The sequence below is a fragment of the Melozone crissalis genome, unplaced genomic scaffold (genome assembly GCF_028551555.1).
Source record: "Melozone crissalis strain CALT ecotype California unplaced genomic scaffold, PUWL_Pcris_2 ptg000018l_1, whole genome shotgun sequence".
Taxonomy (NCBI): domain Eukaryota; kingdom Metazoa; phylum Chordata; class Aves; order Passeriformes; family Passerellidae; genus Melozone; species Melozone crissalis.
The window spans coordinates 39,613,382-39,629,339 of NW_026535796.1; the positions used below are offsets into that span (position 1 = coordinate 39,613,382).

The window sequence follows — 15,958 nt, forward strand, 5'->3', positions numbered from 1 at the left end:
AAAATGAATAGAAAGCAGGAGCATCTACAAGTCTTTTTGGCTAAAGAAAGCACTACTTACATTGTGGAATTTTTTCTCTTCATTCCTCAGACCAGAAAAAGAACATTTTTCTTAAGAATTCAGAAGAAATGAGGTGTGACAAGTGCACATGAATATCACATTTACTATAATTACAGAAGTATTCTGTATTATTGTCTATAACACAGTGAACATTCTTTTCAAACACAGTAGAACAATTATCAAGTAAAAATAGTTTAAAATCCCTTTGTTACCTCAATTTTTGCCAATCCAAAGGCAGGACTATAACTTGAAACCAATAACTGAGTCAATTTTTTACTCTCCTTACTGCATTAAGCTGACTATAAGCACTGGAAAAATACTTCAGATGGTCATGTAACATAGGTACTGACTGATGCCTAAAGTTTCAGCTTTTGTATTTTCCCGATTTTGTATTGCATTTGTATATAACTCTGAATTTCATATAAAGTGTTACCAAGTTCTCCCAGTTCAGTTAGACAAAACAATCCTTTTCCAGCCCAAGAACCAAGGATACCATTGCAGGTCCAAAAAGTATAAACAATGGTGAATTGAGAAGAGCAGTCTGGGAAGATGGGACTTCATAACCTGAAGCTGTAGTTAGACAATTAACCCCAATATTAAATGGACCAAAACTTATCAAACTGTGAAAACTTGTGATGCATCATCCATCTTGGGTGGAGCCATGGCCTTGCTCTTGTACTGCCCAAGGTGTATCCTTTGAAGGCCTTTCAACAAATATCTACTTTATTCCTTCAACATGGTCTAGCCTCTGTTCCAGAAAGCCTCTCAAGGCATCATGACAAATACCTACACCTCATTTCACATCTCCCTGCAGTGCCACCTTTTCTTGCACGGGTCTTCTGGAAAAAGGTGCTCAGAGAAGCAGCAAAGAGGTGGATGCATTATTTCTGTGCAACCTGCTAAAGCCCACATAGTGAAGAGCCTATTGCAGGGAAAAATCCAAAACCAGAAAAAAGACAGAAAGGAAGGCTTCATTGATTTATCTTCATGCTTTAAAATTATAACCAGGAAGTGTTAAAAGATTACTTTAATGAGGTTTTCCTTCACACTCTCTCATCCTTCCAACCTCAGTTGTATCCTGCATATTATAGTGCAACTTGGCTGGATTTTCCACTTGAAATGGCAACACAGAATGCCAACTTAGTTAAAGGTCTGTTAGGCTTTGCCAGTTGCTTGAAAAGACAGTAATCTCTTTTCTCTATTTCTTTAAAAGTTTTGGGCTTTTAGATTTTCCACCTCAATATGGAAGGCAGAAGAGGGCAGAGGAGAAAAGGATAGAGAACAGTGTATTCTTCTTTGTTGTGAGAAGGCTTTAAGCAACAACTGAGATGGGGAGGACTACAAAAACAGCTGTTATTAATTCCTGGCATCTTGCATCTTAAGAAAAAGTAAAACATTTCTGCCATAAAAACTCAACAGAGCAAGTTTACATTATATCAACTCAGATTACAAAGACTACATATGTGCAGATACCCATTTAAAAATGGAATTGTTGAAAAAGTGAAACAAATCAAGCTATTTCACAACAGTTCTTTTTCCTTCCCAAAAAAAAAAAAAAAAAAAAATCTAGTTCTTCTCATTAGGAAGGACTGTAAAGGTAGCAGAGCTATCTGATCAGACTAAAGCCAAAAGCAGCTAAACTCTACAATTTATACCATCTCCTAGTGGTAAGAAATAATCTGAATGTTTTAATGTATTTAAAATTCACTTGAACAAATCTCAGCATAGATAGTAAATAGAGTTATGAAAATTCTTAGATATGTGCAAGGAATTAACTTGAAAAATATTCACAGGTAAACCTCAGATGCTGGATTCCTTTGGTCTGTAAAAGGTAATACTGCCTGACAATGAATTATTTGCTTGTGTGTCTCATTGTGAGTAAAGCTCCATCATAAGTGATTTGGGATAAATGCTCCTGAGAACATTATATAGCATTTTCTGTCAGAAGAAAGACCAGAAAAGTCTTGGCACCAGGAGAATGAAAAGGAAACTGAGACAACTCATGGACAAATCCTTGCAGAGACCATAAAATCATCCTCAGTGGTGTAAGTTACTTTGCACCATAGACAAACACTTGCAGTCTGGAGATCCAGCCTTCTGTGTTCCTAAGACAACTCTTTTAAGAGTGATGTACTCAATGATAGAAATATAAGCAGACACAGCAGTGAAAAACTACTTTAAGAAGTCTGGTAAAGTAGATTGAAAATTTTCAGCTATCACAACTGCAGTCATATAGCTTCTGTATATATTGTCCATACAATGGAAATTGTATTTAACACTGTTCTGTGAATATAAGCACTGTTAACCATAGTAGCTTTCTTGAGACAAACACTCTGACACTGTTTTCCCCATTACATCATGGCTACCTACCTTCTGGTACCTTTTGCTATCAGCACAATTAAGGAGTAAAAAAAAGAATCTCTCTCAAAGAACAACCTTTTTCATCCACAGAGCTAAAAGTGATGTTCCTGGAACATTTCCTTCTGGGCACTCTTTATTCACACAAAGGGAAAAAACCAAAAAGCCACCCTTCACCATATATTACAGCAAGCAATTTAATGATCTGAGGAAAGAAAAAAAGCAGCAACTTTCACAGACTACACTCACTGTACGTGGTAAACCGTCATTTTCAAGGCACCAGATGCGCAATAAAGGAGAAAGGGTAAAGGAAACAAAAAACATTTGGTTATTTCTTGCCAGGTGAGTATCAAAAAAGCTGTGCAATTTGCAGAAGTTATTTCTCAAGTAGAACAGTTACTCCAAGATGCAGTATCTATCACCTACCTTGTAGAAGGGCTCCGTTTCTCTTGAAAAAGGTGCTTCCTGGCCAAATGGGTGGACCTGATGTGCTAAAGGGAATAAGAAACAAGTGTAAAGAAAATCACATTTGCATTAGAAGTTGCAATTATAAGTTACTATTTGCATGAATTCTGTTCTGCTCTTAAAGCTAATGTAACATCATGACACTTTTGCCTTCAAGAGAGGATCTAATATTTCATGTTAAAAATAGGTTAATTTGATTCAAGATCGACATTTTCTTCACGAGAAAAAATCTCCTCAGCAGAGCACACACCCACAACCTCTTGGAGGAAAAGGGAAAAAAGCAATTTTGAATAAATAATAGAAAACCTCAAATCAATGTCAAAATTATTTACTGAATTCTCGGTACGGAAAAATACATGCCCTTCTCCAGAGATACCTGCTAACAATTCAAATGTTTCACTCAGCTGTGACAACATGCTGCCCCAGCTGTTTGTCTGCGCAGGACGGACCCCAGGCAGCTCCCGTGCCTCACCCACGGAGCCCCCGCAGGCACAGCCCCTCACAGCAGCAGGAACAGCTCGACACATCGTCCCCAGCACCAGTGACACATCTCAGCCCTTGCCCTGTGCTTGGTGACCACGGCAGCTCCTGTGAGACCCCGCCAGGGCAGTGGCCACAGGGCCCAGCGGGTGCCTGGCAGTGTCACTGCTGCCTGAACCAAGGCCCTGCCCTGAACTCACACAGGGCCAGGCCCCTCTTCTGCTTCTGAGACAACTCATGGACAAATCCTTGCAGAGACCATAAAATCATCCTCAGTGATGTAAGTTACTTTGCACCATAGACGAACACTCACAGTCTGGGGATACAGCCTTCTGTGCTCCTAAGACAACTCTTTTAAGAGTGATGTACTCAATGGCTGACATATAAGCAGACACAGCAGTGAAAAACTACTTTAAGAAGTCTGGTAAAGTAGACTGAAAAATTTCAGGTATCACAACTGCAGTCATATAGCTTCTGTATATATTGTCCATACAATGGAAATTGTATTTAACACTGTTCTGTGCATATAAGTACAACTATTCTGCAGATAGTCTTGTGCTAATATATAAAAAATTCACTGTGTTAAAATAAGGACTGTTTATACATCCAAATCAATTACATGAGTAATAAAAACCTTCAATACTCCTTAACAAAAGGGGGAATTGAGAGAGAGAAAGAAAACAGAATGACCAAAAAGAAGTTAAGTAGGTCTACATTTTAAGTGCTGGAGAGCACGGGGCACACACTTGTCTGAACACACGCTCACTTCATAGTGCTTAAGCAACCAATTGTTTGCATTCCTTGTAGTAAGCACCCGCTCTTCAGTGTAGCTCCTCAACTCACAGGAAGGTCAAGAGCTGTTGAGGGCATTCACACTCCTGTGGGATTCACTCCTGTCACAAATGTTACGGTGTATCAGAGTCCTGCATAATCTCTGGAACAGGACCCATCAGGCTACAAATAGAAAGCCATAGCATTGTCTTGATACTGTAAAGATTTACCAATCAGAAATCACAGTATGGCAACTACATGCCTTTCAAAAGTCCAAGAGAAAAAAAAAAAAAAGAGTGAAATTCTGAAATGACACTGCAAAAGAAATTCACTCCCAGGCTGTCATAAGTGGGTTGGAAGAGGGTTAAAGAAAGGAGTGGGAAAAGTGTATGTATTTGAATAGACAAAATGTCTCCACTAGAGAAACAAAGCCATAGTGATTTTTTTTTTCCAATTTGAAAAAAGGCCCAGGGTTCTCATAAAAATCTCCATCTGACTGAGCACAAACCCACATGAGCTAAGAAAATTAACCGAGTCTTCCCACAGAAGGAAGCCAAAGAGTTAAAGCACGTACATAATGTACTGCAGCAACTGTCAAGCCTTATGAAACAACAAACTTTTGTGTTTGCATGGCTTTGTAGAAGTTTACCTATGTCTGAACTGCATTGGGTAATTTTTTTTTTGTTCCCAAACTTTTGTATGTGAAGTCTCAGAGGGTATTAATAATTAAAACATATTTCAAGTTGACAAATGATAGAGCTGAACTATCACTTTAAAGTGTTCAAAAGCTGCTTCCCCTCTGTTCCATATTAAGAAACCATTTGAAGAAGTTCACTCTTCTAAAGACCCAATCAATAAAAACCCAAATAACTTGGTCCATCTCAGGCTTTTTTTCAAACAAGTTGTTTCTTCAGTGTAGCCTGTAAGCTACAAGAGAAGAATGGCCATGTCTCCTACAGAAGTAACAGCATATTCTGCATTTAGGCAAAATAAAAATGCAAAATCTGGGTCTATGATTTTCTTTCATAATCAATACCGGATATAAAATTAATATTTATTCCATTAGAATTATTGGTGGAAGGGTTTTCCCCCAAATTGACCAACTAAACACACTGACTAAAGTAATATCTCTTAGAAGAAAAGCAGTAAGTAGTCTGAACTCTTATATCACTATGAAGAAACTTGGGGCCTAATACATCTTTGTTTTGGACATGTTTGGACTGGCCTAACTCTGAGAAGCAGATGAGCACAGGGCACTTTCAGAAGTGGGTGGAAGATGGACCTTGATTAACCATAGTAAGCTGAGATTTCAAGCAAACATCATGAAAGAACAATTCAGACAACACGTGAAACATGAACAGTTACCTGCCAAGGACCACAGGTTTGATTTTCAGAAAATACTATTGTTTGAAGCCAACAGGATATCCAGGCTGCAACAGTATTTGCAGTAAATGCATAAAACAGGATCCAGGGGTACAAGTCCAGAGGCATCCAGTGCACAATCCACCTCCCTCCACAGCACAGTCATTGGCACTATGGCATCTGTGCACCACCACAGGGAGCAAATGAAGTATTCACTTCAGAATTCAGCCTGCTGAACCTGTATCTGAGAGAACTGATGGAGGATGGTGTTTAACCCCTGAAGACTTGGGAGCCACCTCTGATCAAAGCCCACCATTCCCATGGATGTGCCTGCAATTTTTAATGGCAAATGGGACTTGATTTCCACTCAGGGCAAGAATGAACTGTTCTTTCTCTGAAGACACAATCAGCAGGAAACTTTGTTGTGCCACTGGGCCCCAGGCATGGGAAGCTTCTTGACTTCAGGGATTTTTCTGAGGAAAGGCTTTCCATAGGAAAATGTTGCTTTGCTGAAATCTAAAACATTCAAGAGGAACGTGTTGATTTGAATACTGTTTCTGCTGGAAACCAGGCCAATATGAAGACTGTCCAGCCAGTAAGGGTTCATGGCAGGTGGCCAGCCCAACCCAGAGCTCCCAGGGCATACAGAAGCAATAATGTGTGTGAGCACCCAGATTAGTTATTTCTATCAAATGTATGGTGGACTTTGATAAAAATCTTCAAAAGGTGCATAGGCTTCAAGAAACTTTAAAAAAGGAAACATAAATCCATTGTCTTCTGGAATTCACATTAGAGCAAGGAGACTACAGTCTCGAAGCCAAGCACTAAAAAAAGCAAGAGCAAGAATTCTCTAGCACAGTTGCAGTATTTCCCAACTATGCCAAAAGCTCTCACAGGCCTCTTTGTCAGAGAGGCTTGATTAATAGATTTAAAGAACCCAAACAACTAAAAATTCAAACCAAATTCAATTGTGTGGCACGACACACCACAATTAAGGGATTATGAAAACACAGAAGCCAGGCAATAAATACAGGCCAATGACTGTGTTACCAAATACATCTACTGAGTGATGGTAAAGCAGGAAGACACAGAAAGAGGGGAGAGCAAACATACAGGCCAACACACCAGCCCCTGAACACACATTTCAAAAGCCTTTGAAGCTGATATTTATTAGCCCAATGAAGGACAGCTCATTGGAGAGGAAGGGAAAGTGCTCCACACACACACCTTAGCCCACCATGGCCAAGAGGAGGTGGAATTAGCTAATTCCTGGCTTTCAGGAAAGCCTGGACTACAGGGCAGGACAGCTCAGTAAAGGACAGAAATATAAACAGTGTCAGCTGCAAGCTAACAAGCTGTGGCACTCAAAATACCCAACACAGTTGCAGTAAGCAAACAGCTGCTAGACCACGAACAGGCAGCAAGAAACAGAGGAGGTCCTTTCCAGCCCTCACCAGTTGCAAAAACGATGGGAACAAGAAAAGATGATTGATCTGCTTCTACAGCTCAACCCAATACACTGCAACTACCCCTCTTTGCCCTGAGGGCAATACCAGCTCTGAGGACAGCTATGTAATTGAAAAGTTCTGGGAACAGAAGCTGCCACTATCAGCTGAAGGAAAAGAAGGCACTGCTGTACCCACGCTCTAAGTATTCCATTACCAACCATCCACAGTGCAAAATGCTTCTCTTCAAAGTCTGACCAACACCTCTGACAAAGACTGAACTGAAGGAAATGTCAAGAACACCACAACTAGAAGCAAGAAATCATTTTGTCAAAGAGCAGCCAATGAAGCATCTTGCAGGCTTAGAAACTCATCTCCAAAAGTTTCTGAGAAGCAACTAAATCACAGTTAGTCAGTGTCTTATGTTCAAGTTGCTGATAACAATAGTTGTAGATGCCTTATCTGGATGGAACCCATTAAACCTTGTATCTGGAGGCAGCAGGGAATGATGCTTTTGACAAGCCCAACCAGCTCCCAATGCCAGCAGGGCGCAGACTGTGACTCTAAGGTATATAAATGGTTGCCCAACTAAGCTGGAATGGCTTTTACCATTACTTGAGAATTAATTTAGGATGCTGCTGTAACTGAGGAAAAAAGGTTAAGTATGTTTTTGTGGGAATACAGCATTCCTTGATGCTGGAAGATGAACAGTATTTCCTTATGGCAATCACCCTGTGTAAGGCATGGGAAATGTTCCCAACTACAGTGGTGAGCAGCCTCCTTGGCTCCTGTGCTGAACAAACATGGTCTGCAGAGCGGTGTTGAATGGCACAGGAGGAGGTCACTTGGTCCAAACCACACTGCCATGAGCTTGTAGAGTGAACACAAGACAGACAACAGCTCCTTCTGATTGATGACTCTTCTAACACCTGCCAGCTCTTCACTGCTTGCACTGGAGACCTCACATCCTTTCACTGTTGTATCAGCTTCCTTTTCTACAGCCAATTTTAATGCCATTCCTGCATGGGGGCAAACAACACTACTGCACTGTCCATCTGGGTACATAACCATAGTTGTTTTAATGAATTGATCACTGCCATTTTACCTGTTGAGCAACACAGAAGTGTTCATATACTGATGGACCTGTAATACTTGTGTTTTGCTAATGAGGAAAAGAAAAAGTCTAATCCTTGCCAGCAGTTTGCTGGCAATTAATACCACAACTAGCCTTCAGCCAGCAACAAAACAAGCTTCCTCTCCAAGCAAAGCAAAAAACCCTCTACTAACCTGGGCCAATACATAAAAAAACCCCTCAAAGGCTGGTGATAAGGTATTTCCTCACTTCAATGAAAACTGATTAATGCTTTAGAGATTTTAAATATACAAACCCATTACTCCATCTTCTCAAATTTTCCATAACTGACAAAACATTACTGTTAAAGAGATTTATGAATTCACAATACAGATTTTTAATTTATGACTGCTAATCTAATATTCTGGCAATGCTTCTCTTTTCTCTGCAATTCCCTCTTCTGCTGTCTCTCAGAATCTCTCACTTACTGCAACATGTGAGATCGAGACTTTAAGCTCCTAGCTGGAGTCTTTCCTGGTTTCTCTAGGGTGTCTAACACATTTTCAAGTGAACAATAACATTTTGATCCCTTGTGAACTCTAAATGAGTTTTCTATATGACACAACTGCCAGAGGGATTTTCTAAATCTAAATTTCATTAAAGACTAAAGAAAAGTTGCTCATGAAAGCTACTCATGAACAAAATGCCTGAAAATAAAATTTAATGCTTTTTGAAGGATGAAGTGAAAAGTGGGTCAAATTCTTTATGTTCTCCAAATAGCCAAAGCCATTGTCCTGCCATGGTCTTCAGGTCTTCATTTAAGTAATTAAGCAAGAACAAAGCAGGGGAAGTAGGGGGTGGGGCAGATTAAAAAAAAGTTAAAAGAAAACTCAAATTTCCAGAATCAGGGATAAAAATGGTAATTCCTAATTTCAAGAAAAACATGGTCATGTGTCCTTTGAAACCCACCAACAACTCTGCTAAGGTGCTCAAAAGGCCCCTGTCACTGCTGGGGTGATACATGAAGCCTTCTCCCCTCTGTGAGACTCTCTAGCCTTTGGCCACAATGTTGGTCTCTGCTGAGAGACAAGTATTATATATTTATGGAAAACAACACAGGATTTGTTTAAATAAATGAAACGATCATAATTTCTACAGAGTACTTGCTTCAAGAGAGATGGCTATTTGAGGTACACCAGCCTCATAGTGCAAAATGAAAATCTTTCATTAATCTGTGTATAAATATTTTAAGATGCACTTGTGAACACGAGATAATTCTAGGCTGAATACTAAAACAGGAGAAAGTCCAGATATATTTGAAAATTCATGGTGAGGGAACTGTCCCATGTTACTTTTAATTAAAAAAGATTTGTCTCCATTGGGAATTGGGAGAGGCTGCCTATGAGCCTCCAGTTCTAATTCTGCCTCTACCACTGAAATCACACAGTGACTCCAGGCAAGTAATTTCATCCTTTCTGTCTGAGTTTTATTTTTCTTCTTTTGTACTAAAAACAGGCTTACTGACACAAGACTATATATCTCTGGAAGGAATAAAGAATTGTTAACAACACAATAGGTGAGGGAATAGTCTTCTGAAGTGCATGTAGTTAAGGAAAGACCAACACAGCTCACTTCTAGAGCACAGCTGTTATTTGTTCCCACTTATTTCCCATATTTCGAAGTAAGGAAAAATACAAGGTTACTTCACTTGCTGAAGTGCTGCTTTTCTCACAACTGCTATTAAATGGTTCCTAGACTACCACTGGATTAATAACTGGTAGTTGTCATGCAGGGCAAACTTTGGAGTTACCTAAACTCTCTCCTGAGCTACAGAGCATGTCTGTGCCAGCTCAAGCAGGAAGCACAAGTCAGTGCCCTGAAGCCCAGATGAATAGAATATTCCTTTTTCAGACAGGCCACTGGCCTCTGAGACTACAGAGGACTGTGGCCTCTTCTGGGCTACACCAGCATCAAACACTGACCTGGCCAACAGGGAGAAGAGTTTGATTCTCCTCTATTCTACAAAATCAGAAATAGAGCACTTCAGTTTTCTGCTTCCATTTGCTGCAAAACAAGTGGGAAAGAAGAGCTTCATTTCTGCTTTGGTTTCACTTGCTTAAAATTGCACTGGAAAAAATTCCTCAATCTCAGGTTCTGGAAAACAAATGAGTCCTAGACACTGTCTATACCTAAGGCCTACCTTCACTTTAAACTTAATGTATAAGAGTCTGGTTGGATAGGTAATGCTATAGTACAGGCTCTGGACTCCACACTGACCACCTGAACAACTGAACTGCAGTGAAACTGCAGAGCTATTAACCAGGCACAATTCCGTGATGTTCTCCTAAAAGAAGGACTCTCCCAAATCAAAACTGATAATTTTTTTTAAAGCCCAGGGTCACACAATTGACTTCTGTTACTCCAGTCCTGAATTTTCCATTTATTATCTTGCAGAATTTCCAACAGCTTTGCTGATAGACCTGCCTGGATTTCAGAAATATTTCCTACATGAGGCTCCCAGTCACATCCCTAACCATGGCTTAACCATGGCCTAACCATGGCCTGTCAGTTACTGGACTGGAGAGTGACAAGAGGCACACCTCTGCTGGATGGCGTGTCACCCGCTCCCGAGAACTTGTCCACTTTAATGACACCAACGTACCTTGAACATGCATGAAGTTATAAACGTGCATATGCAGAAGGGCAAATCTGCCGTCCAATGAAACAGAAATAGATGGGAAACAGGAGGTGAGGCTCTAAAGTGGTGTGTGGGGTGTGTGAGGGTGTGTGTGTGCTCTGCCAACTGCTTCATGTTGCTTGCTGAAATTCTTATCTGGAATGGTGATTCCCCATTTCACCAATTTAAGAACTAAGGGGAACCTAAAACTAAGCATGACCTGCAGGCCGCTGCCAGTATGAACTCCCCCTCCACCACTTGCTCAAAGCCAAGGCGCTTACCAGCTGAAATTTTCCACACTTGGTCTTTCTCATTAATCTTGAATGAATGTGGTTCAGATAATTCAGAACTAATCTGGCTTCTGGAATTAGAGCAGCAGAGAACAAACGAATGTTTAACCTCTCCCCTGGAACGTTCAACCCCTCCCAGATGCTAAGGGTACTTTTCCTTGGGAAGCTTAATGTGCTTATAGGATCTGCAACATTGCTGCAGAGGAGGTTGCACAGATTTGTTCTCACTGGGCCATACACAAAAGTGTTTGATGCACATGTCAGAAAGTTATGTAAAAGAAAATACAATGATGATGATGATGATGATTAAACAAGAGCATCAAAACAGAAGTACTCCCATATTTGAAAAGCCCCAATTACATATTTCATCATCTCAATTCTAACTCTTCATGCATATCTACTACATGAGTCTAGCATTCATGGTAACCCCCAGAAGACCTGAGCTGAGGACCATACTGCACAGCATGCAAGATGCTCAAAAGATAAATGACAGATAGTTTGTGGATGCTATCATCAACACAAAAGTTTAATGCATAAATAATGTGTTATCCTTAGAGATACGTTTTTAGAAATAAACTGCTAAGGCATAAAAAGTTTAGTATCCAAATATGTCAGTTTTCACTCATTCATACTCCCAAGATTATTCCTTTTGAAGAACTGAGAGCTGTATTTTAGGGATGGGGAGAGACATCCCAAAACACACACAAAAAATTCTACAGCATCCAACAACAGACTGTTTCACCTCGGGGTCTGGGTCTAGAGACTCAACAAAATATAGCATTTTTTTGTACTCAGCAGCATTGTAGAGACACCATCTATATCAATTCTCCCACCCACAGAGCTATAGAGAAATAATTTCCACTCAAAGACAGGAAACCACACACACAGAGGTAAAAAGGTACCTCCAAAAACACCCAGTAAACAGCGGGAGAGCAGGACCAGCCCCCAGACATTCCCCTCAGGTCTTGGCCGCTCCTGACAACCCTCAACTCACACTACTGTTGCCAGGGCTCCAAATCACTGACTGACATCAGCTGCACCGAACAACAGCTCAGCTTTTCTCCTAAAGTTATCCCAAATGTTTCCAGCTGGCTGCAGAGGAAATTAAAAGCCAAATTCTAATATGCCCTCCACTTTACAAAAAATTTAAAGCAAATGGCACAAGCTTGGCCAAATTCTATCCTATCAGCTCAGTCCAGTCAGGAGAAGGTGAAATTTTCCCACTTATTCTTGATAACTCTTCAACTCAACAAGGCCTCAAATTCAAGGGGCAGAACAGATGAGATCTCATGGATATCTACACTACAGAAGTCCCTTCCCTCTCTACAGCCTCTGCCAAAATGAAGAACCCCACTGAACTATGGCTGAGGAGTGTGTGTGTGATTTGGACTTCCCTGGTCTCTGAAACAAGAACACTCCTAGCTAATTTTACAGGAACAATAACCACAGCGCCCAACTTCCAGTATCTTCTACTTAAAATTTTCAAAGCAGAGGTATGAAATAAAGAATTTCATACATTCTGCACACCTAACTGGAGACAAATACTCAGAGGACTTAATTTTGACTCATTTTAGCCACTTTCATTTAACAGAAAAATAAACCTCCCACTGGTAATGGGAAATAAAATTCAATGTGCATCTTTATCCCTAATCCTTACCTCTATCAACAGCTATTCAGCCTGCTGAGAATACCAACATTGTACTTAATAATATTCTAATAATTCTCTCCAGTTACAATATTATCTACATGAATGAAGGAACTCAGTGAGGAAAAGAAAAGCTGACCTTCACAGCATTTATAGTGAGATGTCTCTCTTCTACCTTTAGGCCAGTGATTTCTCATATGACTGATGAAGCTGTATTGCTAAAAAGGAGACTACTTTTCCCAAAATTGTCTTAAAACACTGTCATTTCAACAAATCTCAGCTTCCCCAGTGGAATCCATGATGTGTTCTGTTTCTCTCTCCTGCTTTTTCTCAGCTGTTTGTACAGAAGTTGAATGGACTCGGTAAGACAAGACTCTTCACTTGGGGATCTGCAGTAGAAAGCAGAGGTGTAGGAATAAAGGATATATGAAGAAGGTGAAGTTTTACAATTGCTTGTGCAATGAGATACTTGTTTCTACATTGCTGTTTTATCTGCTGCGACTCCATGTGGTGAAGGCTGAAAAAAATTCATTACAAACGTGAAAAAAAGTCACAGAAAGTCACAAATACCAGTTTCTTTTTTCTGCATAGTGGATCTTTACAGCACTTTGTTAGCAACTTTGTGCCAAAACACAAAATCACAGAGGGAGAGTCTAGACCATACACTTTTCCTGACAAAGCCCAGGAGAGTTATAGAAAAAATACATACCCAAATATGGCAATTCAGCAATTCTCAGTGGACTCCCTGAACAGCTCTGGTTTAGCAGCCAGTGGAGGGGACCAGAAGTCCTCAAAAACCAAGAGGTTCTGGGAGGTCCATCAGCTGGTGGGCAACCCCAAAACCAGAGGTATTTCACTAATGAAGAGCACAATCTTTGGAGGCACCAAAAGGAGCTGCTAAGATGGGCTTGGTTACCTATCAGACACTGTGTAATTCTCCTTTCAGTTGAATTGGTATCTACCATGCAGTTGCAAAATACCCTTATTAATATTAACTAGAAAAAATATGCTCAAGAATGTATATGCACTCTCTATGTAATTAATCTCTGGAGCAAAGCTGTTCCTTGGATTATTTCAAGTATAGAAAATCAGTGAGCTGGATTATAGGAAACAATTACTTATGGCACACTGGTGTTTAGAAAGAGACAGTGACACCCTGACATCCCCAGACAGCATTTGAGCCCTCTAAAGCTGCAGATCACAGAAAGTATCAAACTATGTTTTTCAAACATCAGATGATGCAAGCTTGTTCATTCTAGTGAAATGATACTGATCAGTCATAAAATGAATGGGACACAATCTTTTAAACATTCAAGAGGCAATAATTTATAAAGTATCTGTTTACTACAACCAATTAAGCAGAAATATTTTCTTCATGTGTCAATTGTAAATTCTGACAAATCAGGGAAGGAAAAATGGAACAAATTACTTTGCCAAACCACTCCAGTTAATTTTCATGTTGGTGGTTTCATTGATAGTTAAGTCTTTTTTATAATGTCATGTACAGAACATCACTGAATTTTTCAGCCAACACACAAAGGGTTGATAGTAAATACTCATGACCTGGAAAGCAGCAAGCTCAGCCATTTGCAGGGCTGAGCCACCCAGAGAGCTGCCTCTGCTGGAAGTGGCAAACACACCTGCAATTCTCAGGTCAACTGGAACATGCTCAAGCAACAGCTCCTTTTTAGAAATCCCTGCACCTAAATTTCAGATCACAGACAAACATGACTTGAAGCAAAGCAGCCTTGGATACCTTAAGCAGAAATTGCTGTCATCTCATTCCATTCTTAACTCTTTCGAAACCATTTTTCTGTCCTATTCCTAAGAGGACCTGCCACTCTGTTGTCATTATCAATCCCTGTTCATAAACCATTTCTTCCTCCACATTAGCTTCTCTGCTGAATCTGTTTTTGGGTTTTATTATTGTCTTCATTCTATTTCAGAAATTTTACAGCTCATTTGTACAGCTCTTAGCATCTCAGCATGGGATAACTTCACAACTAAATTTTATTAAAGCTATTCACACAATTCCTATGGACAGGACAAGGGCCTGTGTTTCTTCATTAACTTGTGTGGAAACTCAGCTGATAGATTTGTCTCTCAAGTCTCCCCCTTTTTTCTTGGAGGGACTCTAGCTAGACTTTTGAAGACTAGAAAGCAGCAAGTGAGATTCACTAGGTTATGTGAGAGAAGTAAAATGGAATAAGAACAAAATGGACAGAAAATTTAGCATTTAACAAGGGCTCTTGATGGGAACTAAGATAATGGGTTATAAACAAGTCCAAAGATGACAAGTCAGCTCAAAGAAAGATATGCAGAATGCACTATTTTAATGGCTTTGTCTAGAGATAAAGGACCCCTTCTTTTGAAGGAAAAGTTATTCTCTGTGTGTTCCCCATTATTCAGGCTACAGTAGCCTGAGTGGGAAGATGATGCTTGCTAACCTCTCAGTGCCACACTGGAAAACAGCTTTAAGCACTGAAATTGGAGGTCTTTTCAAACCTTAATGATTCTATTACTTGCCTATGAAAGTAGTTTTAACAAAGGTTTATGTGAAATACAGAAGGGAAATCGAGAACATGGCAGAACTCATTACACCTTCATGATGAGAAATTTCCCTGTACTTGCAGGCACAGTGAACTTGAAAGCAAAGGTTTCAAACCTGCCTGCACAGGTATTTCACACTAAGTTCCACTGAAAAAGTAAAGAAAGAAAAAAGCTGGTAATGCATAGCAGCCAAGTGATGCCTACACAACTGTTGATTCTAAGCCACCCCAAGAGAAAAGCTTCTTGGGAATGGCAGAAGTGTCACTATTTCACACAGTCTTGCATGAACAGACTGCATCAAAACATTTCCTCTTCAGTTCACAACATCTGCAATTCTTTTTGGTAATTCCACCTTTTGTAATTCTCCTTCTGAGGGAGAGGAAGAGGGAAGACCTCTCTTTCTGCTGTCTCCAAGCAAGCTCCAGTCTTCAGTCCCAGACCATTCTGGTGTTATACATGAGTGTGTATTGTGGTCTCTTCATCAGGGCAGCAAGGCTCAGTGCCTGCTTCCCTCTCCAAGGAAGAGAATGATGTTCACCACTATGGCATTGACCGGAGACGGTGCTTTTAATTGAAGTAGGAACTGCCTGATCTGCATCTTTGAGTAGCCAACAAACAAAAACTGGCACTGAAATTCATCTGTAGGATGGGTCGTGAAAGGGTGACTTCAGTGCCAGTTTCATAGTAACCACCAGGGAAAAAAGTTTCCCCAAAGGAAAAGAGGGAGTTCAATCTGCCTCCTTTTCTTGGCTTCCCTTTTAAAGAATACAAATAAGCTTCCTG

The 15,958-nt window shown here is 40.2% G+C and overlaps 1 protein-coding gene across 5 annotated transcripts in view; it reads right to left on the minus strand.

The window, feature by feature from the left end:
- The window catches only part of FOXN3 (forkhead box N3), a 202,821-nt gene that overhangs the window by 68,555 nt on the left and 118,308 nt on the right, over nt 1-15,958 (minus strand). For all 5 annotated transcript variants that reach the window (XM_054275777.1, XM_054275776.1, XM_054275775.1 and 2 more), the window contains exon 4: nt 2,845-2,909. In XM_054275777.1, the coding sequence (XP_054131752.1) occupies nt 2,845-2,909 (65 nt within the window). The remainder of the gene's footprint in view (nt 1-2,844; nt 2,910-15,958) is intronic.